Raw genomic sequence first — 22,274 nt, 5'->3', positions numbered from 1 at the left:
GGGCCAATTTAAGGTGTGAGTGATGATGCTATAGGGAAGCATCTCCAGACACACTAGGCTGGCAATGTTGCCTAGTGATCTGGACTTTAGCCATAAGGCTGCAGGATTCAGCCTTGGGTGGAGATTTGCTGTTGTACTCTTTAGCAAGATACATGGATAAAATTGTCTCAGCTGTATACATGTTATATATAAACTATATATGTCTCTCATGAGGCCTTCAGGTAACTAATTAAATGAAGTAATGGTGATAAGGGAGCAGCAGTGTCAATTTACCGTAATCCATTGACATTAACATGTGGTTGTGAAATAAACTAAAATACATTTCCCAGGAAGCTTTGCAGTGTAGTAGTAATAAATCACTGTTGCACAGTTTCTGAAAACACCAGCACTCAGAAGTGATGAGAAGTTAAAAAAAAAAAGAGGCAAAGCTACAGTAAAGAGGAATGGAGAATAAGAAGAAGTCAAGGAACAGAGATGGAGGGATGAAGAGGAAGAGGGCAGATAGGAGGTCATCCATTAGGAGTGGTGGGCTGGACACAATTAAAGTCTGATAGAAAAGCAGCAATTGCTTCAGCAGCAATGAGAGGAGATACAGCCTCAGTAGCAATGAGAGGAGATTTGGAACACAAGCAGTTCCCCAGCAGCAGTTCTGTATCGCTTCAAAAGTATATATTGTGGTAGATCTTTAGAAGTGATGGCAAAAATGTCAGGAGTGAGAGAGTTGAAGACACCCCCACACAGCACGTGCGTCAGATTGAATTTTAGACTCCCCCGAGCGCCAGCCTCCTACACTTTCTTCTGCAAATTTTATTCTGATATAGACCTTGATGAAATGCAACTGTAGCACCATTTCACTGACAAAATAGGGCTGTATATCTTTAAATCTTTGATTCACTTCCACTTTGACAAGCGGGTAAAACTCACACCCTGAACAAACACACACCCTCTCTCTCTCTGAGCCAAACACGCTGAAATGTACATACTGTACACAATACACACACTACCAAAGACATGTAATCATCCAGTCCATATTTCGCCTGTGTAGTACAAAGACTGTCTCTTTGCTTCAGTGTCCAGCATGACAGCGTTTTGCTGGTAGAGCTTTAGAGGAAGTGGTGGCATCTGTGCTCCTTTAATTCCTCCCCTGGAAAAAAAAAATGTAGGTTGAAAATTTAGGTTCAGATCAAGGCCCAGTGCTGAGACTGCATTAGTGAAAGTAGTTAATGATCTGCTGATGGCTGCACACTCAGACTGTCTAAGCACACTTTCCCTTCTGGAGCCGAACTCAGTGTACTACGCTGTCAAAATGATAAAGTCCCATGATACAACAACTAAAGACATTCCCTGACCTCTCAGTAACTGTCTTTATTTTTGTTTGTTTTTACTGTGAAGACAGAAGACTATATATCACTTTCCATGTTAGCTTCTGGCATCTCTTAAGTCTCAGTTTTAGGTCCTTTGCTCTTCTAAAATTAAATGTTACCCCAGATGACATCATCAGTTGGCACCACATTAGAGAGTACAAAGTAATACAAAGTTACAAAGTAATACAGATGACACAAAAAATGGCTGAAATCCAAACCTATAAGTAATAAACCTATTCTAAATTAAAAAGCTATGGGACCAAGACCATGCTGTTCAGTCAAGGTGAAAATTGCATGTAATTTTGGCATCACCATCACTGGTAGTACAATTCCCTTTATTAGAGGCCTCTAATTTTGGTGTAAAGTTTGATCCTTCCTACACTAAGCAATATGCTTCCACCACTCACAACCAAGATTCCATGTTCGTGAGAGCTCAGTCTTGTCTTTGTCAATTCCAGACTGGACTACTGTGAGCTCCTCCTCATGGGCGTCCTTGCTAAGTTGCGACCACCTATGTGCTTTTTTTGTTTGACCAACATCCATCATAATTGCGCATGTGCACTTTCAACAAACGCTTGCGTATTGTCACAGGAAAAGCACGACAGAACTTGTTTAAAACAAACAAACAAAAAATTTATTTTGAGAGAAAATCAGCAACATATTCTGTAATATTCTAATCTTTGGAGAACGTTTTACAATGGTTATCTTCTAAGTGAGGAGACTGAGGATGTCTCTTCAGAATAAGAAAGGCTTTCTAAAGTTGAATTAATTCTTTTTTGTTGAAAACAAAGCATCAAACAAGAACTTAAGCTGGCAGAACCAATTTAACTCCACAAACAATGAGCACGCAGAACACAACCGTCTCCTTTTTCTTCCTCTCTCACCCACTGCCCTCTTCCCTGGTAGCCTGTGAAGCTTTCTGTTCTGTCAGTGATAGATATTTTGCCAGCAGAGAAATAGAGAAAGCAGGACACTCTCTCTGTTCCTCTGTTTGAAACGACTCATGAAAAATTAAACAAATTAGTCCAAGCAGACCTCCCGCTCAGCCTTGGTAGCATGCAACTAGCTATTTGTCACCCCCCTCCCTGACAAAAATCCCACACTAAAATTATTCATTGGAACTCGATATTTCCAAAGGTCTCTGCCAGTCAGCTTGGTTTAAAAAAAAAAAATCCATTTTTGCGGTAGGGGAAAAGTTTGTGCTGTCGAATGTTGGATGCTTTGTGAAGATGGCTCATTATAAAGCATGCTGTCAATTCAGGACCCAGTGCTCCGGGGTAATGTGCCTTTGCCTGCTGACTCCTGAGCCACACTGTCAGCTCGTCCAAACTCCGGCTCTGCTTTCCTCCTTCAGCCCCTCCATTCCTCTCATTTCTTTCTTTTCCCTCTCTATTCTCTGAGACTCTCTCTCCCCTATCCTCTCTTTTTTGTTAGACAAAATATTAGCAAACATGAATGTAATTCACTAGGTGCGTGCCAGCACAGCAGTGGAGAGCTGACAGACAGGGCAGTAGGTGTGCATGTGATGCTAAATGAAGATTGGGCATCTGTTTGTAAGTTAGTGCGTGCTGTGCAGATTATGTGATACATTCCATCACATGCACAGGTCTGTGGTAAAACCACCACCTCTACCTGAATGCCCACATAAACAGGTAACGAACAACAAGCACAGAGCTGGACATAGACTTGATACCTTGGAATGTTGCAATTACCCACTGTCATAGATGTATACATAGACGTGAATTGCAGATGCTAAGGATAATATGAACATATGACCTGACCCATCTGTGGAGATCAAAATGCCCCTCGGGAACTTTACCTATGTATCATGGTTTACCTGTATGATAATCTGAGAGCAGTTTGTAAGTGACTGGCAGGAGTAACAGGATACATAAGGCTGTTCTCTGAAAAATGATCACTAAATTACCTCAAAATGACCATTTATCATTTATACTAATCTGGAAATTGGAATTAATATAATATTTTCATTAGTCAAACACAATATGAAAATATTGAGTACATATCATATACCAAGTCATCAGTATATACAATGAAGGTTCAGTTATGTCCAACCAAAGATTGCCCTAGGTGTTATTTTTCCAAAAAAGAACCCTAGGACCTGTTTAACCAATCACTCTACCAAGCATATGAACCAAATATATAACCACGTATTAATTTAAGTTACAAAGGATGTGCTGCTCTGGCTATTAGACAACATACTATACTACCAAAAGTCATGCGACACAGACGGTTAGGAATAGAACATTTTCAAGAAATTAATAGCATGCTGGCCTGCCTTTAGCTTTAATGATTGCTTCAATACATTGTGGAAGACAAATTGCTGTTAGAAAGCCAATGGGTTTGTGCTCCACACTTCCTTAAAAGCATTTATGGCTCCAAGACCAAGCTATCTCGGTATTGCCAGTCAAATCTGTGTTCAATTTCATCCCAAAGATGTTCCATTTGACTGGAGTCAGGGCACTGTGTTGGCCATTGCAAAGTTCTAACTTTATTCTCTTTGAGTCATGTACAGTCACACCCATTTTCCTCCAATCAGATAGAGTATGCCATGACTTTTGGCAGGAGAGTGTATTATAAAAGTATAAACTGAAATGATTTTATACTAGTGACAGCCAGTTTGTATTTCCTCCTTGATTGGCAGAAGGCCTGAAGTTCAGACTGACACTGACCTGAAAAAAGACTTAAATTTCTCCCGAGGATTATGGGTCCAGCCCCACTGAGCTGCACTGCAGATCACCAGTAATGGGTAAACAGTGGGTGACAGCAGACAGTTTCACCGGCCCAGGAGCAAACGGCAAATAATTGCCCTCCGCAGTTAATGGACTGATTCAGCTTTTACCAGATTAACAAGCACCACAAGGGGACGGAAAAGTGCTAATTGGCGCAGGGCGGCAGTGAACGCCACACAGCTCAATCCCTCCGGCTCCCTACTGAGAACAGCCGTCATTCCACTGGCCTCCGTGGAGAGCAGTGCATGTATTCATATCTGTATCCCAACCCACAGCAAGGGACATTCTGTCACTCTCTCCCTCTTTTGTCCTCACTCTCTTGGCATGACAACAGTCTCAACCAAAACAGGAAAGTAATGATGGGGGAATAATCCTCGACAAAGATAAAAACTCAGAAATTGTACTAGTTATTGGGCCAATGGCCTTGGGGCTGGAGCGCTCCCTCTGACACTGGAAGGTTTTGGAATCAAATCCGTATTCAAGCCATATCAATGACTTCTGAGTGGCACACAGCCATTCAACACAGAGAGAGACTGGCATCCTGTCAAGGGGAGGCATACATGGTGTTTCATGCCCTAAAAACAGCAAGAAATCTGACCCAATAAGCCAATCACCCTTGAATTCGTCTGCTGAACTGCATACCTGATATATGCTGCAAGCACTACTACTGAGAAGTGAATAAACTTCCGTTCTTTTGTGCTGGGAGTTGCTCTGGATTAGTGTCTGCTAAATGAATGTAGTGTCATGTAATGTAATGTAATGCAATGCTCACCTATTGGCATAGGATTTTCAATAGATCCTCAGCCTGGGCTCCATAGTGTACCCTTTGTTCCTGTTCCTGTTCCTATACCCCCCCCCCCAACCTGCCCCCCTCACTTGATTCTCTGCTCCTGCCCCCCTCTGCACGAATGTGATTCTCAGGAGGAATGGTGGTGGCCTCACCGCAGGTCTCATTAAAAGCTGAATGTCAGCCGGCGGCCTCTCTCAGCAGCAGGCCGGCGGGGTCCATAACGGAGCTGTCAGGGGTGTGAACGCTCGCCCCCCCCTGCTGAGGCACAATCAGGGACTGCGTATGTGTGTGTGTGTGTGGGGGGGGGGATTCGCGCTCCTGCGTTTGGCGCAGGGGAGCTGTATTCTTTTGTGTTACAGTCAGCCGTGGTCTAACCATGAAAGTGTGGTTGAACCACCTAAGGTTGGAAATAAAGGAGTTAGAGTTGCCATGGAAACTAGGCAAGTAATGACTGTGTACTTGATCGAATGCCGCAGGGGAGGAGGTGATGGGACTAGTGGTGCTGGAGGGGGCGGGGGTATGGGTGGGGGGGGGGGGTCTGGTGGGGGGATTACTGAAATTGGTGAATGCAGATTTGGGGGGGGGGGGGGGGGGGGTGAAAGTTAGATTGACACTTTATGAATTCTTACAGCAACCTCACAGTTAAGCAACCGCCTGTCCTATACTCAAACAACAGCAAAAATAGCATTTATCTACTTTTATGTGACAACCTGTGAGGTAGGCCTAACCTACTTTCTCAGGCCTTGATTTTTTATCAGAAATTTGATTCATTAATAAAATATCTGTAATGCATCATCTTGCCTCTGACCCATGTCTATTTTAGTAACTGTCATCTCATACTGAAAATATTCCTCAAGTCAAGCTGAAACGTGTCTATTATTAAATATACTGAGGAAACGAAGATGCAGACATAATTCAGAGATCTGCATTGGTGAGCAATTTGAAACAAGTTTGAACCATGACACATATTGAACAACAAGTACCCTGACATATTTGACTGCCAGCAGCTACCACAAGACACCTACAGTAACAAAGCTCAACTGGCGAGTCTGAACACACCAAACTGTCACCAGAAGCGTCTATCACAACGAAACACTCTTTGTGAGAGCAAACTTAGAAGAGTTAAACTGCTTAGTGGGAAGGATGACACAACAAGTCATTGTTTTCTTTCTGATACACTACTGTGCGGTTCGCTCCTCCAAAAGGACATCCCTGCTATCCGTGCTCACTGCTCAGCAGCCTCACCCCAGAAGTACTTTCTCTGAGGAGACAAGATGGACGACTGTCTGTGCTGAACACATATAATTCAGCCCCTGCCGTCGCTGAGGCTAAAACACTACACTGAGGACAGATGCATATCATCACTCATTAGGATTCAGACCAGTAATTGCCTGAAATTGATTCTAATTCCTATTGATAGTAGAGTAGTCGCAACCCCTAATCACTCTCAATCAGGCCATGTACAGTGTGTTCTAGGCTCGACTGCTCATAAATATTCATGTGAATTGTGATGGAGTGCAGCAAACACTGGCACCGGGGAACTCTTAAGCAGGGACAGCGAGGAATAAAGAACACTAGGTGCAGCTAGTGGTAAACTCTCACTGTTGTTCTTTTGTGAATGCTGCTGTACAAAGGGAGCGGGTGAGGGTGCACCCTCCGTCCAGCCCATTCCAGTGGTGGTGGTGGTTGAGGGGGGGATGCTGATCAGTTCCACAGCTGCTGTTGCTTAAACTGGGACAGTCAACAAGCAGGCATCAAGAGACTGACTTTGCAGCGTAAAGTCGACCTGCCTGCCACTCTGTTCTGACGCAACAGCGATACACGTCCTCCCCACAGCAACAAGCAGGGGAAAAGAAACGATGAAGACAACTGGCAGATCTGAGGATCAATGCCAGTTCGCTCCCCTCTGACTCGCCGCTGAGGCAATCTTCGCACTTTCTTATCACCTGCCGCTGGTGTTTTGCGTTTCAGCCTCCCTGTCGGCTCCTTTTGTTTTACCGAGCCCACACAGTGACAGGCCCTTTTAAAAATAGAGGCGATCCTTCCAGATTACCACGCGCAGCTCTGATTAATTACAGCGTTTGAAACCTAGCCATGGGGGTGGAGGGCCTGGAGAGGGAGAGAGGCACGCCAGAGGGATGGGAGAGAGAGAAAGAGAAACTGAGGGGAGAAAGGAAGATAGCAAGAGTCAAACAGACTTCAGGCAGCCAGGGGAATCTGTTATTAGTACAGTCTGTGAGGTGAAAGGCTGGCGCCATCTGTCCACTGCAATGATCTCTCCACCTCTTTTTGGAAAGATACAGTTAAACTGCAGTGAGCTCAGCCAACATAACAACGTCTGGAATTATGCTCTGCATGTGTATTAGATAGCGGTACCCTGTAGTGGCTAAGAGTCTGTTGGATTCCCAGGTGGGGCTCTGCTTATGTACCGCCCTTGAGCAATTTCTAGAGTAGATACCCTGCTAAACTATGTAAGTTGCTATCAATAAGCGTATCTGCTTAACAAATAAATAATGTAATAATGCCCTGAAGGTGAAGTTACAAGTTTCTGCTCCAAGAAAGGCAACTAGAATCCCAGTGGATAGCTTTGCAGTTACCCCCAACTGCACTTATATATGCAGGCACATGAAGAACCAGTCAAACTGAACGTTAAAAGGCCTGCACACCCAGGAGACGGATATTACATCAAAGGTGCTACATCATGAGCATGGTCACAGATGGATACAAACAGCACTGAACCTTTCTGCTGGATAGAGTTTCAATCAAAACTTGATTCCATCACCTTTTTGACATGTTTGAAATAGTTATTTCTGGGAAGTGGTGTGATCTTGAGGCTGTGTGTATCAGAATGACCGCTTAATTGAGGTAATTTGCTGAATTGAACCAAAATTGTTGTCCTTATTACTTCCAGCCTGGGGCCAAAGCACGGTGCTAACAGCCAATGCAGGTATCAGATATCAGCAGTGTGTAGATAAGCAAACAGAGCCGCTACCACTGTCAATCTGGTTGAGCTAATCTGTTGCCATTTTTACTTACAGATGCATACTTGCATACAATGCGTAATTCATGTATTTTGGGCATTTCATTTTTTTCGAAAATTTTTTTATCGGCTTTTGTTCATCGGTTGGTAAGGAATACCACTGAAAAATGTTCAGAATTCAGTCACCTTAGACCAGACTCCTAAACATTCAGAACCACCGGCCTCAAAATATGTCACTCCTCTTTGTAAAGTGACTGCTATTTCACTCAGATGGCAGAGAGAGTAAGTGCGTGCTTGCAAACATCAGGAGGCAGATTCTGGAGGACAAGAAAAAAGACACACACACACACACGTTTAAATAAAAATGTTTGGTCATTCATTAAATATTGCTACAAATGGATCATGTACGACATAGGTAAAAGAAAAAAAACACGAAAAAAACATGACCACGTCTTGTTACACATAATGTACACGCCGTGACAAAAGGACTATATTCGGCGATTCATGATAAATCTTCATTACTTTCAAAGAGCTATATGTGAAACACGCTCCCACGGTCTGGCATCACTCTATGTAAGTACCACGATCATCAGTTGTATGTCATTTTGGTAGCCAACATATGCCTCCCTCGTATTTTTGTTCACAGTTGGCTATCAGAATTAGTCTCTTCTGTTAAACTTCTATCCTTTCGCCAAACGTGTATAGTATAACGTGGCGTGTGCATGCATGCGAGTATTTTTAGGTATGCCTTCGTCAATTTGCTCGGCTGTAACCTACGTATCAAATGTAACCACGCGTTGAGGGAGTTGTTTATTGCTAATGTTTTTGCCCTGCCGCTATGACAACCTAACTGGCGCACCTGCTCCACGGTGGAGATACACCACCGAATAAAGGTGTTACATGTTTTTTAAAGTGCTTTGATGCAATGGCGTGGGTAGACGATAACTACGTACAAATACAGCAGTGGAATCCAGACCCCCAGAATGTGCAAATTATTCAGCAACCAGTAAGTACATGCTATATGGGTATCTGTATAATGCTGCCTTTCTGGTTTAGCATTTTGGGTATCCATTAGATTCATATTTAATACGCAGTTATGACTCTAGTTATAAAGTTTTAATTTATTGGGAAAAGGTTGTCACATGCAGTGTTAATTTTAGTCCTGTCACGGAATTACTATAAATATAATATTGCAATGTGAATCAAAGATCATCAAAGAAGCTCAGTCCCTCCAACTGTATTCCATGCAGTGACGTTTTCATTACAGATCCTATCTCAGATATGAACGTCGTTCTTAGTTACATGCTGTGTGTCCATGCGTTTTTTTCTTTTCTACAGTAAAGCAATAGTATGAAACTTAATTATGTTTGATCAAACTTTATAGTTTTATTGTTCTGGGGTCTCCAAATAGAGATATCCAGAATATCCAGGAGCCCACTTTTGTTATCTCTCCCCAGGTTTCACAACAGCCCACCACAGTCTTTCAGCAGATTCCATCAGTCATGCCATCTCCAACACCCCAAATTCGCCCAGGGCACATTAAGGAAGGTATGAGAATCCTGGCTGTACAGCAGTATGGTCAGGCTAAAGACATATTACTAGTACTTAAAGAGTATTTGTATGTATGTATGTATGTGAGTGGGCGGGTGTGGTTGAATCTATGTGAGTCACTGAGCAACAGACCCAAAGGCCTGTGCTGTAATTACAGCATTGACCTCTGCACGCTCATTCTTAGTTGGACATAATTGTTTTCTATTATTCCCTCTCAAAGCAATATACATGTCCCCCAAGGGTCAGTGCCAAGAAGTGCTCTGTATCACTCTGTTCTCAAATTGTGCCCATTCTGGTTACTCACTGAGAAGAAGGGCAGTGTTACATATGTTACAATGTTGGAGGAAGGCTGGACCAGTGGTATAAGACATTTCATCACAGTGGCTTGATTAAATAACCAGGAGATACTTTGCTGTTCTCTTGAATAGGGAATGATACAATATTCTTTACACATTACAAGCACTTTCTATGCTGTTACATAAGCCAGACTTCATATTACATTTCATTACTGTCATTTAACAGATGTTCTTATCCAGAGTGACTTACATAGGTTACAGCTTTTATGTGTTATCCATTTAAACAGCTGGATATTTACTGAGGCAATTGTAAGTTAAGTACCTTGCCCAGGGGAAGAGCAGCAGTGCAGCAGTGGAGAAGTAGTGAGGTAGATTTTACTGTCACTCTGTTACCAAACTTTACATCTGCACACCTCTTTAAGAAAGCATGTTTTCAAAAAAAAATGTTGAGTGGTATGTGTGGAGGTGTACATGGCTGTATCCCACGTGTGACGAAGACTACTTAACGCAAGCTCCTCTCTATCCTGGCGGTCATCAGATCTGGTGGAGCTGATGATGATCCAGAATGCTCAGATGCACCAGGTCATCATGAACAACATGACCATGTCAGCGCTCAGTGCGTTCGGGTACTCCCAGACCCCGCCAGCCCCGGAGGTTCGCACCGCCGCATCGCCCACTCTCTCTGAAGGCTCCTGTTCTCACCCTGTAGCAGCTTGATAGGCCTGCAGCATGATCAGTGTACTTTGAAACCCAACCGCTGCTTCAAGACAGTATAGTGAACAAGGCCTTTCCAGCTGTGAAAGGAGAAGTCTGGCCAGATCTGTAGTTTCTACACAGTATGCTGTGTATTACTGCATGTACACTGTGCACTCTAGAAAGGAATCTAGCACAAACCCTGATTACAAACAATGAGGCTGATGGGCCGATGAGTTTCCTTACATAGGGAAACTGAATGTCACCCGCCCTGTAGATTAATATTATGTTTTGTCTTGGCAAGGTCTCTGATTCATAAGGCTGCAAAACAACAGACGTGTTGTGCAAATACATTTAGAGCACTCCTCATTTGAGTTGGAGGGGGCAGCTTCACTGCCATCAGTTTGAGCGCCGATGGTGTGCATTTTGACCCGTTTGACATCACTAGTCATCAGAACTTTCGTGGAGAAAGTTCTTATTATTTATTTAGTTATTTCTGGATCTTAATGTGCATAGTAGTGGTGACTCACCCCTGAAAATGATGTTGTATATTATATGCATCTTGTAAATTGAATAATCTTGAAAGAGGATTTTCTTTTGACAGTATACACATTATCAAACTGATTCCTGTGCATGTCCCTGTGACTCAACGTGTTTTGTGGTCAGGATTTTCACATTGACTGATTTTCACAGCATGACTTAATATCTGAACTCATTTTGAAGATGAAGAGGCCTAGACCTCAGTGAGTGGTGTCTGATTCTGGTATTTTATTTATGCTCTGGTTCTCAGCCTGTTATATACCCAGTGATTGTGCAGGATGAGGACCCAGAGGTATTCCATCACCACTACCCACCGGCCCCCCCACTCCTTTCCTACCCTCCCTGGATCCCCCCACCACAACCCCAGCCTCAGCCCACTCTAATGTACCAGGACCCGATGGAGTACCAGGAACCAGCTCCCTCCCCCCGCAGAGATGGGTGAGACACACACAGTTTCCATGTGCTCACTCATATGCACATGAGCATGCGCATACACACATATTGACAGATGAACATACGGTAATATTGGAATGGTGACATATCCAGCATTGTAAGGACACAAACCCAATAAATGACACTTATTGCTGTCATTGCACTGTCAGGTATGGAGGGGGTGGGTATGACTGATTCTGATGTGATGTCTGACAGGAGGGCTGTCCCACCACCACCCCCACCCAGCGCCACCCGAACAGTGGGAGCCGACATCCCCCCTGCCACAGGTACACAAACATACCGCCCTAATGACCTCATATATAAAAAGCCTCGTAAATAGTGATTTATAACAGATGATTATTGATTACAATGGTGTAAGAGCGCACAGACTACAGCAATAGGGCACTCTTAGGTTTCATTGAAGTCATTACGGTTATGACATCACCATAACAGTGATAATTATATGGATAGCATATGTAAAAACAGAGGTGAAATGTGTCTCCCTGTCGTTGTGAACATGTTTGTCCTTGCTTTTTTCCTTGAACAGAGTACTATGATGCAACAGAGAGGAGGCTGTGAGGAACATGCTACAGAGCTCAAAGGGCACTGACAGTGTCAGCTGCAACACTGTCATTTGCTCACACCATCCGACAACTTGAACAGTTCCTTCAGTATGCAACCTTTTTTCAGAACTTTAAAGCAGCGAAACATATTGAGACATATCATTGTATAGTATAACACTAATATTTTTCTTTAAATGCACATACAGTCGTGATGCTGTATCATGTCAGCTGTCAAAACAACGAACTCAGTATTTTGAGTTTTTATTTATGGTCAGATTCCACTCTAGGAAGAAAGGCACTTTTCATATTCCCCTGTTGCAGGGCTGTCATTTTATTCCCATGTATATGGCTATTTGTAATCGAAATATAATTATACAACACCGATTACGCATTGTTACGTTTTCCATCAATGAAAGCTGGTGAAAAAAAAATACTGCCCTAACCATTTTTGTCAACATCCACCAACCTAACTTTCCACCACTAGGCGGCACTGTCTGCAGAGTTACAGACAGTGCCAGGGTGCGACACGTGAAATGAGAGCTTGAAAACTCAGTACAGGGATGATGTAATCATACCTATGTGCATATTCGTTTCACCATTCCATAGAACATGAACTTTCCCCAATAGTATGATATAAACAATTTTAATACTAGAAGTCTCTGTTTTGGTCCTCTTAAGCATTTATGCTAGTAGTGCAGAAAGCTGCATAGTTAATAGGACTGAACTGAACTAGCTGCAATCCAGCAGGTTGATGAATTTCCAACACGAATCTCCGACAAGCGCACATGCCACTGGTTCCTTTCAGTGGAAAAAAACCGCTGATTAGGGAACTGTTTTGCCCAACATTAGGCAAAGATCAGATCTTATCAAAGTTTACAGAGCTCCTCTAAACCGTTTGGACCCATCTTTATTACCCTTGAGTTGACCAAGTGTCTGGGATGTGTCTGTACCTGAGGTGTGTAGCCTACTGTCATTTTAATTACTACTTAAGTCAATCGTTAATACTAGTGTTTCAAAATGCACTCCAAATCAACGTTCTACCGATGGAGCTGCTCACTAACAGTTAATTAGCAACAGTGTAACTAGGCAACATTATCTAAAGTTAGCTGGCAAACATTACGTAGGTTGGCTAACTGCGCAACTTACCTTTCTGTCCGGCCATTGTGACTCGGCGGAGATCATTGAATCATTGATTCAGTGCAAGTGCCGCAGAACATTTCTACGAAGGTCAAGTGAAGTCCAATAAATCCGCTTAATCAATCGGATTGTTGTCCTGTCGCAAAATGAAAACCTCTGCGTCTTGTGAGACAAACAATTGCTGTTGTTATGAATGTTTACAGGTGTTCCCCTTTTTCGAATCATCGTAATGTCACTTTTAAGGGCAGACTTTGTCATTAAGAATCTTTAACACGTCTCTCTAAACAATCCACGTTAGAGTAAATACATCAACAAATGACGTAACTAAGTAGTTTGAAACCTATTAGAAAACAACCTTGGAAATGCTTCTGTCAAAGACAGTGAAAACATCTTTTTTGACGTTGTCCCTTTCCAACTCCCCGCTTTAATGTTCATAAGAAAAACTTTTTCACTGTGCACAACATGGTTTTGCCAGAATGGGGACAGCTGCTTGTATAAGTGAAACAAGAGACCTGCAGTGATCAAGAATCCATAAAGGCAGGTCTGATTCAAGAAGAGTTCTGTGATTCACACTGGGGTTTCAGGTATTACTATACAAATTCTGGTAAATCTCTGATTTCTCCTTTCCCTTGATCTCATCCCCCTTTTCACATCTCTCAGATCCTTGTGAGTTGTTCCCCCCAGTCCACTGCCATTCTTCTTCCACTGTCACTGCCTCCTACTTATGACTCCCTCTCTCAGGACCCTCACTTCCCCCTTTCCTCCTCCTTTAATTTTTTTTGTCTCCTTTTCTCTGCAATATTAATCATTTTTTTCCCTTTCAACTGTTTCCTCTCTCCAGTCTATTTTTGCCTCTGTGTGCGTGTGTGTATATGGGTGTGTGCATGTGTGTGTGTGCTTTACGCTATACATGTTCTGGAGCACATTAACCATCTCATCTGAACTTAAATCAGTATAGGGGGGTGTAACTGGTTAGGACATGTTCAGTATCACCTTGACAGCACAATTATTGTCCGCCCTCTCTAGAGTGGGCAGCTCAATCAGCCCCACCTCCATCTCCTTATCCCCTGGTCCCTCCGTGTCGACAGTGTCGAGATTTCCTGTGATCGTATTTCTCCCCCTCGGTATACGATTTCTCATTCTATGCCAATACTCTAGGCTCCTTTACCAGACCTACAGCTCTATCATTATGATACACACATACTGAGACACTGCTGTAAAACCACAGCCGCACTGGTGCAGAGAGAGAAAGTGAAAATCTCTCCCACTAAATCTTTGAGAGACAGGAAGATTCAGAGATACAGAGGGGACACGGTTACAGCTGTTTTGGCAGTACTGAAATTGGCCATGTCAATGAAGCATCCATGAGAGGATAAGCCAGTGTGTGTGTGTGTGTGTGTGTGTGTGTGTGTGTGTGTGTGTGCGCGTGTGTGTGTGTGTGTGTGTGTGTGTGTGTGTTCACGTGTTTCTAATATGTGTGCTGTGTGCATCTATGTGTTTTTATGTTCATGGCTATCTAATCATTGGCTTTGAAATGGCTTAATTGTCTGTCAGGCACATGCTATGTAGCTAATGCTTTTAGACAGACAGAAGAGCTGTTATCACCTCTTGTCATCATCTTTACTGCACCGGTGTACAAAGACAGGGGGAGACACAGAAGGAGACAAGGAAGAAACAAAGGGAAGAAGGAAGAGAGAATCAGTGAAGACAGAAAACTAGGGAAGATGGAGAGGCTGCCCGTCTCTGTATACCGCAGTCTGGGGATGCGTTCCATTTCCTTGCATTAGTAATGTCAGAACATTGCACATCCACATCCCAGGTGAGGCACTGTTATTACCTTCATCAGGGTACTTAACTAGAGACTTCAGTTCAATATCCAGCTGCAGAAACCGATAACATGAAAAACTATAAAGTGCCCTGAATAAGGGCAACCGCTTGGCAATCAATTACATTAATGAATTAATTACCCCGTGCAGTTTCCTGGCAATATTTACAGTTTCTAATTGTAAATACCAGTTTTCATAGCAAGTATTATTGTCTGATACTACATAGCATTTCTGACAATACCATTTCCCTCTGTTAAAAATCCCTCTCCTGACATACCATGTGGGTTGGTATATATAAAAAGAGACGGGAGAGAGATAAAACGCAAATGCTGAGAAAAGAGGCAAAAAAGAAAAGCCTCCAGAGGACACAAAGATATTGGAAACAGAACATCCTGTAGGTGGCAAATAATTACACCAAAGCTCTCCTGACACCACCCCCAAATTATTGCTCTCTCTCATGGGGGGCTCTGAACTGAGGCACACGAAAACCCTTGCGGAAAACGTGTTCCTACGCTGTTAGAACACTGTCATTTTTATGAACATAAATAGACTTGTGGCCCAAAATAATGAATTGCATGGTGGTAATATTGACAGTGGCTTAGTAAGCAATTAGCAGAGACTAATGCCAAGGTTTGTCTTATTACCTTGCAGCAGAAGCTGTGGTCTTAACCAGAGCTCCAGTATCCTGTCCTAATCAGCCATTGAGAGCTGATAGAGGCTGGCCTGACCTTGGCCCGACCCGTGGCTCTTTGTGTCTGTGCGGTCTGTATTTATGGCTGGGAAGGGCGGGCGGAGTATTTTGGAGTGGGGGACACCGCCTGCCAAAACCATGATCTTGGGGCTAAGGACAGGCAAGGCTGCCTTTGATCGGTGCAGCAGTAACAATGTTTACTCTTCTATTAATACCGTCTGTACTGCGGGAGGCCCTGGCACTGGGAAAAAGAGAGAGAAAGAAAGAGAGAGAGAGGAGGTAAATGCATAGATGAAAAATGAAATGGAGGAGTGTGCTGCAGTCCAGGTGCCTTGAGAATTCAAATCCCTCGACAGGTGAGCTCCGGTCCACGGTGGGTTGATGGCGGGGGTTTCGCGTTGAAAGTAGCAGTCACAGGTGGAAGGTGTGGAAACGGGGGTTTGTTGGTGAGGCTGAGCCCTCGGACAGCTGTGCTGCAGACATAAATCTCATAACTCTGCTCAGCTTCAGCAGTTCATACGGGATTATCTTGTCGCGCGGAAAAATATGGCCTCTGATTCCAGACTGCAATTGCTCGCTCTGCACTCAATCAAGCACTCAGCTGTTGCTATTCAACAGGAGGGGATTTAAACTTGTAAAAAGAATGTTACAGGACAAAATCCAGGATATGATACTGGTGTCATACTTGAACCCTACACAATTGTGCCAAGAAAATATCTAGCTGTGTAAATTGGTAATATTTTGTATATGGTAATATTATGTAAGCTATGGAAAAGGGCGTCTGCAGTATTATTATAAACATTACTTCTATTCTCTGCAAAATGAGACTAGATAGAGGAACATGGAAAATTAATGTAATTTTTTCCACTAGATGTCCAGCTGTATACGGATTATATCGGATTGAGTGTGAAATGTGAACTAAAAATGAAATAATATTGTAATCATGAATGGAAAGGAAGACCAATAGACAGAAATTTATGTGTGGATCAGAAGTCTGCAGACGCACATTAGATTTATTTTAGAAAAATAAAATAACAATCAGTGGAAACATTTCATCACTTGTAGCATACAGGAAGGATGAAATACCAAAGCCATCAGCCTCAAACATCCATTCATTAACAGCACCAGTGATTAAATACACAAAGACAATCCAATAATAATACATTTCATTTAATGTAGCATATTAAAGATGCTATCTTCAACACACCTAGCCTAAAAGTGCAGTGTTGTAGCTGTAACTTGACATAGGTGTTGGAACCAATCATCTTCTTGTCATGAGTTCAGAGCCCTCCCCTGTACTCCACAGTCCTGCCCTGGCTTCCAATGGCACATTACAGGAACATACAGTACATTCCAGCTGGATTCATGCGCGAGGGACTTCTCAAGGTCTGGAGCCCAACCAGGGTTCATTGTTACGAAACAAGAGGGACAAAGGCCAAGCTCTCACTGCCTGCCTGGTGTTCACTGCCCCACTCCAACACCCCCCCCCCCACACACACCCCCCGCCGTTCCTAGTCATTCTCTCTCTGCTGAAGGGCCAGGTTGTGCTGGACCCTTGATGGCCTTGAAATGTCGCCTCTTCACGTCATCTAGGCTCCAGATTAGTCACAGTCCATTGGGAGCAGTTGTGTAGGTTGCTGTCATGTTGAACGTCACAAACTGGAAAGAATCATAACTTCTTCCTCTGCAGAGCTGACATCTACAACATTTACCAAAGGTCACCGCTGGCGCTATGCAGGTTCAGTGACTCTGCTCTGAGGTTGCACTCACTATTGGCTGGCTGTGACTTCAGCAAAGAGACTCATTCGCAAACCTGACACAATGGCTGATTATAAAGTGTTCAGTCTGCTCAGCTTACTGGACAGCTGCAGCAACAGATATGCATCTGCATTCCATTTCTGTACTGTGTATGCAGATTAGTAGTCGCAACAGTTTACAGCTTTGCCAATATTGCGTGCTTTAGGACAGTGTCACAGTGCGCTATCACACCTACAGGCATTGGAAACAGGACACATTAACCTGAAAGACTGCCAGAAAGCTCTATTAGGAATAAAAATGTAATGCTCAGGGATGTCTATATGCATAATTCCATGATATGGAATTGTGTTGAACCTGCAAATTTCCTTCAATCCCCTTTCCTGCTACTCTCTCTCCCCAACATAATTTCCCATTTTTCCTCTGACATGTCCCTCTCTCCATCATCCCCCTGCTGTCTCTATCACCCCTCTCTTTCCCTCCCTCTCTCTTTTCAGCCTCTCTGGGCCTCCTGTGACATGGAGCGACCAAGTGACCTGGGCGCCTTGGCGAACTCCATCATGATTGGCTTGGCCGGGGGCAGGTCTTTTATGATGTCGGCCACGTCCCTCTTGGCCGGGCAGGCCCCGTCAGGCGCCGGGAAGGCGCGGAGGTCCTCCAGGGTGTGCGGGGCGCCGCGGCCCAGTCTGAGGCCCAGTTCAGCGGGGGTGAAGATGGGCAGTGGCAGGGTGTTCCTGTAGGGCAGCTGCTGGTGCTCCCGGACCCCGCGGTCCAGAGTGCCCAGCCGGATCACCCCCGAGGGGCAGCCCTGGACCAGCGGCCGTGCCTCCCACTGCCGGGAGAAGGACTCGTGGCGGGACTCGTCTACAGCGTGCACTGTTTGCCTGCAGTGGGCAGTAGAGGGTGATAGAAGTGAGGGTGCAAGCCTGTGCCACATTGCATCTTCCATGCTTTGTGCACCATTTACATTACATTACATCTTATCCAGAGCGACTTCCAGCAAAAAAGAACAGAAGTGTTTGCATTGCATTCACGTTAAATGAGCAACAGTGTCAGATCAGGCTAACAACACTCTCAGACCAGTCACCATTTCAGAACTATCCATCATCAAGCAGTATTTACTGCAACAGAGGGTAAACACGTTGTATATAATCTTGAATATAAAGACAGAACCAATATTACATGGGTGAATGTGTATTACACAATGCATAAGCATAAAATGCTCATAAAGATCACAATCATACAAATTAGCTTAGTGCTGTTGGGTTAGAAGCCCTCCTCGTCACTTGTATGCCACATTGCTGCATGACGTCCATCACAGCAGTGTAAAGTGTCAGTGTGGATACATGGATGTGCGTGTGGAGAGCCGCAGTCTCTGTCGGCAGTGTCTCACTCACCCGTCCTCAGGTTGGGTCTTGATGTTGACGCTGCGCCAGTCTGCGCTGTAGCTCTCTCTCTGCGCTTGGTTCTCCTCCCGCACACTGCAGCCCAGCTCCGCCCCCACCACGCTGCCCGCGCGCTTCTCGATCACTGTGTCGACTTTCATCCTGATGGCACTGTCCCTCTTGCTTTCTGTCTGTTAGCGCTGACGGATTCTCTGCACTCCTGGAGGATGCGCCTGTCTGCCCGCTTGTCTGTCTGTCTCAGTCCTGGAGCTGTGCTCCTCTGTCTGTGGTCTGGACATCCCTCCCTGGCTTATATAGTCACCCGGCTGCTATTTCCGACCGATGGCCTCATTCTGCACCACGGGCGGGCAGACACCTGACACCCGACGCCCAGCCCGGAGCTGGCAATGCGACTGTGTGGGAGTGGCAGGGGTAATGGGACAGCAAACTTCCCTATTACCGCAACAATACTCCCAAAGCCCCCTCACCTGTTCAACTTGATCCTTCCAGAACAATGCAGAGCTTATTTTCTACAGTCTCTCTCTCTCACACACACACACACACACACACACACAAACAAACAGATATTCCCACAAAACTGTAATGCACACACAAATACAATGCTGTACCAACTGCCACACATACAAAAACAAACATAGACGCAACCGTTACACCGTCTTGTTACATACACACACACACACACACACACACACTCAGGCACACACACATCCACAACCCACAAGGGGGAATCTTTACACAGGCATGTTAATTACGGGAGGGTCATGACGGCCCACAGTGGAGACTATCTTGCCACAGTGATATGGGAGTACATTAGTGGCTGTTGATAACCATGCTGTTGACAGCACTTCTGCCTCTCTCTGAATCACTCCATTGGACAACACTTGCCATAAGCACATGTTGTACAGGACTGAGTATAAAACCTGATAAACAGGAACTGAAGCCCAGATGCAGATATCAGGAAGGGCTCTATTCAGAGTGCAGTGACATTCTATTCAATTAACATGGCTAATATTTTGTCATGTTAAACTGTGTAACATTCAGCTGTGCTTTGTCAGTATGACAGTGAGTAACAAAGAGTTACTCTGTATATAGTGAAAACTTAAATGTTAATATACAGTGCATATTTTAGAAAATGTATCAGTTATTGGCATTTTCAACTATGTAGCTTTATATATTTGATACCGTATTCTAAAATTCCATGCTAGTAATATATTTATTACATTTCATGTAGGTCAATAATTATGTACTATATGTAATATATTCTGTATACTCTGACACACATTTAATTTGAAAATATAATTTATTAATAAAACATAGGTAATTTTTCTTCTCATATATGACTTTGTCATGAGGCGGTACATTCATTTACATTTACATTTATTTATTTAGCAGACGCTTTTATTCAGTAAAGTAACTGTAACTATTGACACACATTAGCACCCACTTGCACACAAACATGTGCTTAATTGTCTGGCATAATTCTAATTTTGTGCCTGTTGCATTGATGAGAGTACCCATTGTGTATTCTCTAATATATGGGAAGAGACCTTTCCTTGAAAGACAGGGAGAGGGGTGTACTCATTCCTCAGGGTGATTCACAGCCAGTCACTGATCTCTCAGGTTACTCCCCACCCGGCGAAATGACTCATACACACTTTTCGTCACACTCTGTCCCTTACTCACTAATGTCACTTACTGTCAGCCCCTCACTAACTCACAGTCCAACTTGAGACCCTAACGTCACCCCTCTCTCCTCTCTCCCTACCCACACACACACGTACACACCTATACACACAGAGTGTGACATGCACACATTCAGTTCAGTTAAATTCAATTAAGATTTTGAAGAGCCAAAACCGTATTTCTTAGCTGTAGTGAAATAAAACCCTTTGGATAAAGACACATAAACTTTACTACACCTTCTAGAATATCAAATGTACTCTTGAATAGCATTATATCAGTATTTTTATTACAAATTAGTCCTATGCTAAATGAAAGCATAGCTTGTTTTAACTCAATCAAAAAATAAAAAGGCTACATTGGTTTTCTAGCAAATGTCCCAGAAAATCACAAAATCTGAGCTGGTTTAAGTCTCCAACATTCACATGGACTTTAATTCAAGATAAATATAAAGATGCGCTTCAAATACTAAAATCACAAACATTTTAGCACACCACTTCCGATTTTGAGAAATGGTGAACTATACAAGCACACATAAACATAATTTGAGGCTATGTGACTTGCATTCTGTACGACCAGGTAAACACCTCCTCCATGTGGAATTGGCATCCACATTTGGTGGATTTGGTAATCATGTCCTTTAATAATGGTAGCGGAATGGCTGATCCCAGAGCAGTAACTTTAATGATACGGTAATCTCCCTGGAACGCTCTGTCAGACTGGGCCGTTGCATAACAGCAGCTGCTGGGTGATGAGATTTCAAAAAGCTGTCAGAGGGAGGGGTGCATGTGTGTGTGTGCGTGGACCGCAGAGTACACTGTCACACTGATCCAGGAATAGACAATAGACGAAGGCAGACATGCAGAGATTCTATAGGGGGAGGACAGGAGGCATGGGGGATGGAGCCAGCCAGAGAAAGGGATGGAGATGAAGAAACAAGCAAGGTAAAAAAGTGAAAAATTCACTGCACTTACAGGGGGGGAAGTTTGGGAGACAAAAGGAGTGGAGTGAGGGGGAGGATGGAGAGAGAAGAGGAATGGAGGAAAACAGGAAGGGGGAAAAACACAGGTAGACAGTTCGAGAGAGGGAATACGAGCGGCAGCAACGTGAGGGCAACGTGACTGCAGTGTTTGGATGGGTGTTATGATACTGAGCACAGCATCGCTCTGCAGGGGAATAATGGAAACACAGCAATAGGACATCCTGATACCGTGCTGAGAGATGTACCCTTTCTTAGAGCCCACTTGCGTAATACTGGGACAACTGGGCTCCACAGTATGAACCAGAGAGGGTGAATCCTGGTCAGGGGTGAGGGGTGCAGTATCTCTGTGGGGGGCCAAAGGGGGCGTGGCAGGGCAGAGGCCCCCAGCCAGGCGGTCATGTGAATGGGTGTTTGGACACTCTTGTGGCTTGACAAACCTAGGAACATGACCACCCCCTCATACGCACACAGTTCCAGTCAACAGTTTGGACATACCTGATTAGGGTAACGGGACACATGCATTCAAAGACATGTTGATCGAATGACTTATGCTTAAATGCTTGAAATTTCTTTCTTTGACGAATTTCTTTTCAAAAAATTTTTTGAAATAAAAGTTTGTAGCCAAAATGGGCACATACCTGAGTGCATCTCACACACACAACAAACACCTCTTTTACTTTACTTCACGCTTAGCGTACAGTTGCTAATAGGCTTTATTAATGTCTGATGTACATATCCTTGACACTGAAACACAATACCAAGCCCCAGTACTGTACCACCTCAAACAGCCGTACACTTACAGAACTGATACTTACACTTGTTCTTACAGCTTTGTGCA

General features: G+C 43.8%; 2 protein-coding genes across 3 annotated transcripts; one reads left to right on the top strand and one right to left on the bottom strand.

Moving 5' to 3' along the window:
- Positions 1–8,697: 8,697 nt before the first annotated feature.
- LOC118793935 (proline-rich protein 29-like) lies at positions 8,698–12,252 on the top strand. 2 transcript variants are annotated; one of them, XM_036552026.1, is made up of 6 exons: positions 8,698–8,890; positions 9,342–9,432; positions 10,270–10,385; positions 11,215–11,402; positions 11,613–11,683; positions 11,944–12,252. In XM_036552026.1, exons 1-6 carry the CDS (start codon positions 8,810–8,812, stop codon positions 11,973–11,975), a joined length of 579 nt encoding a protein of 192 aa, XP_036407919.1. In that variant the 5' UTR covers positions 8,698–8,809; the 3' UTR covers positions 11,976–12,252. The 2 variants fall into 2 exon arrangements, with proteins under 2 accessions (XP_036407919.1, XP_036407920.1); XM_036552027.1 differs by lacking the exon at positions 11,944–12,252 and having other exon boundaries at positions 11,567–11,645.
- Positions 12,253–16,590: 4,338 nt separating this feature from the next.
- LOC118794791 (telethonin-like) lies at positions 16,591–19,028 on the bottom strand. The gene is made up of 2 exons (XM_036553056.1): positions 18,766–19,028; positions 16,591–18,252 (listed from the first exon to the last, which is right to left on the bottom strand). The coding sequence occupies exons 1-2, from the start codon at positions 18,912–18,914 to the stop codon at positions 17,862–17,864; spliced, it is 540 nt and encodes a 179-aa protein (XP_036408949.1). The 5' UTR covers positions 18,915–19,028; the 3' UTR covers positions 16,591–17,861.
- Between the last annotated feature and the right edge of the window lie 3,246 nt (positions 19,029–22,274).

Source organism: Megalops cyprinoides, chromosome 19 (genome assembly GCF_013368585.1).
Source record: "Megalops cyprinoides isolate fMegCyp1 chromosome 19, fMegCyp1.pri, whole genome shotgun sequence".
Taxonomy (NCBI): Eukaryota; Metazoa; Chordata; class Actinopteri; order Elopiformes; family Megalopidae; genus Megalops; species Megalops cyprinoides.
This window is presented reverse-complemented; position numbering and strand designations above follow the sequence as displayed.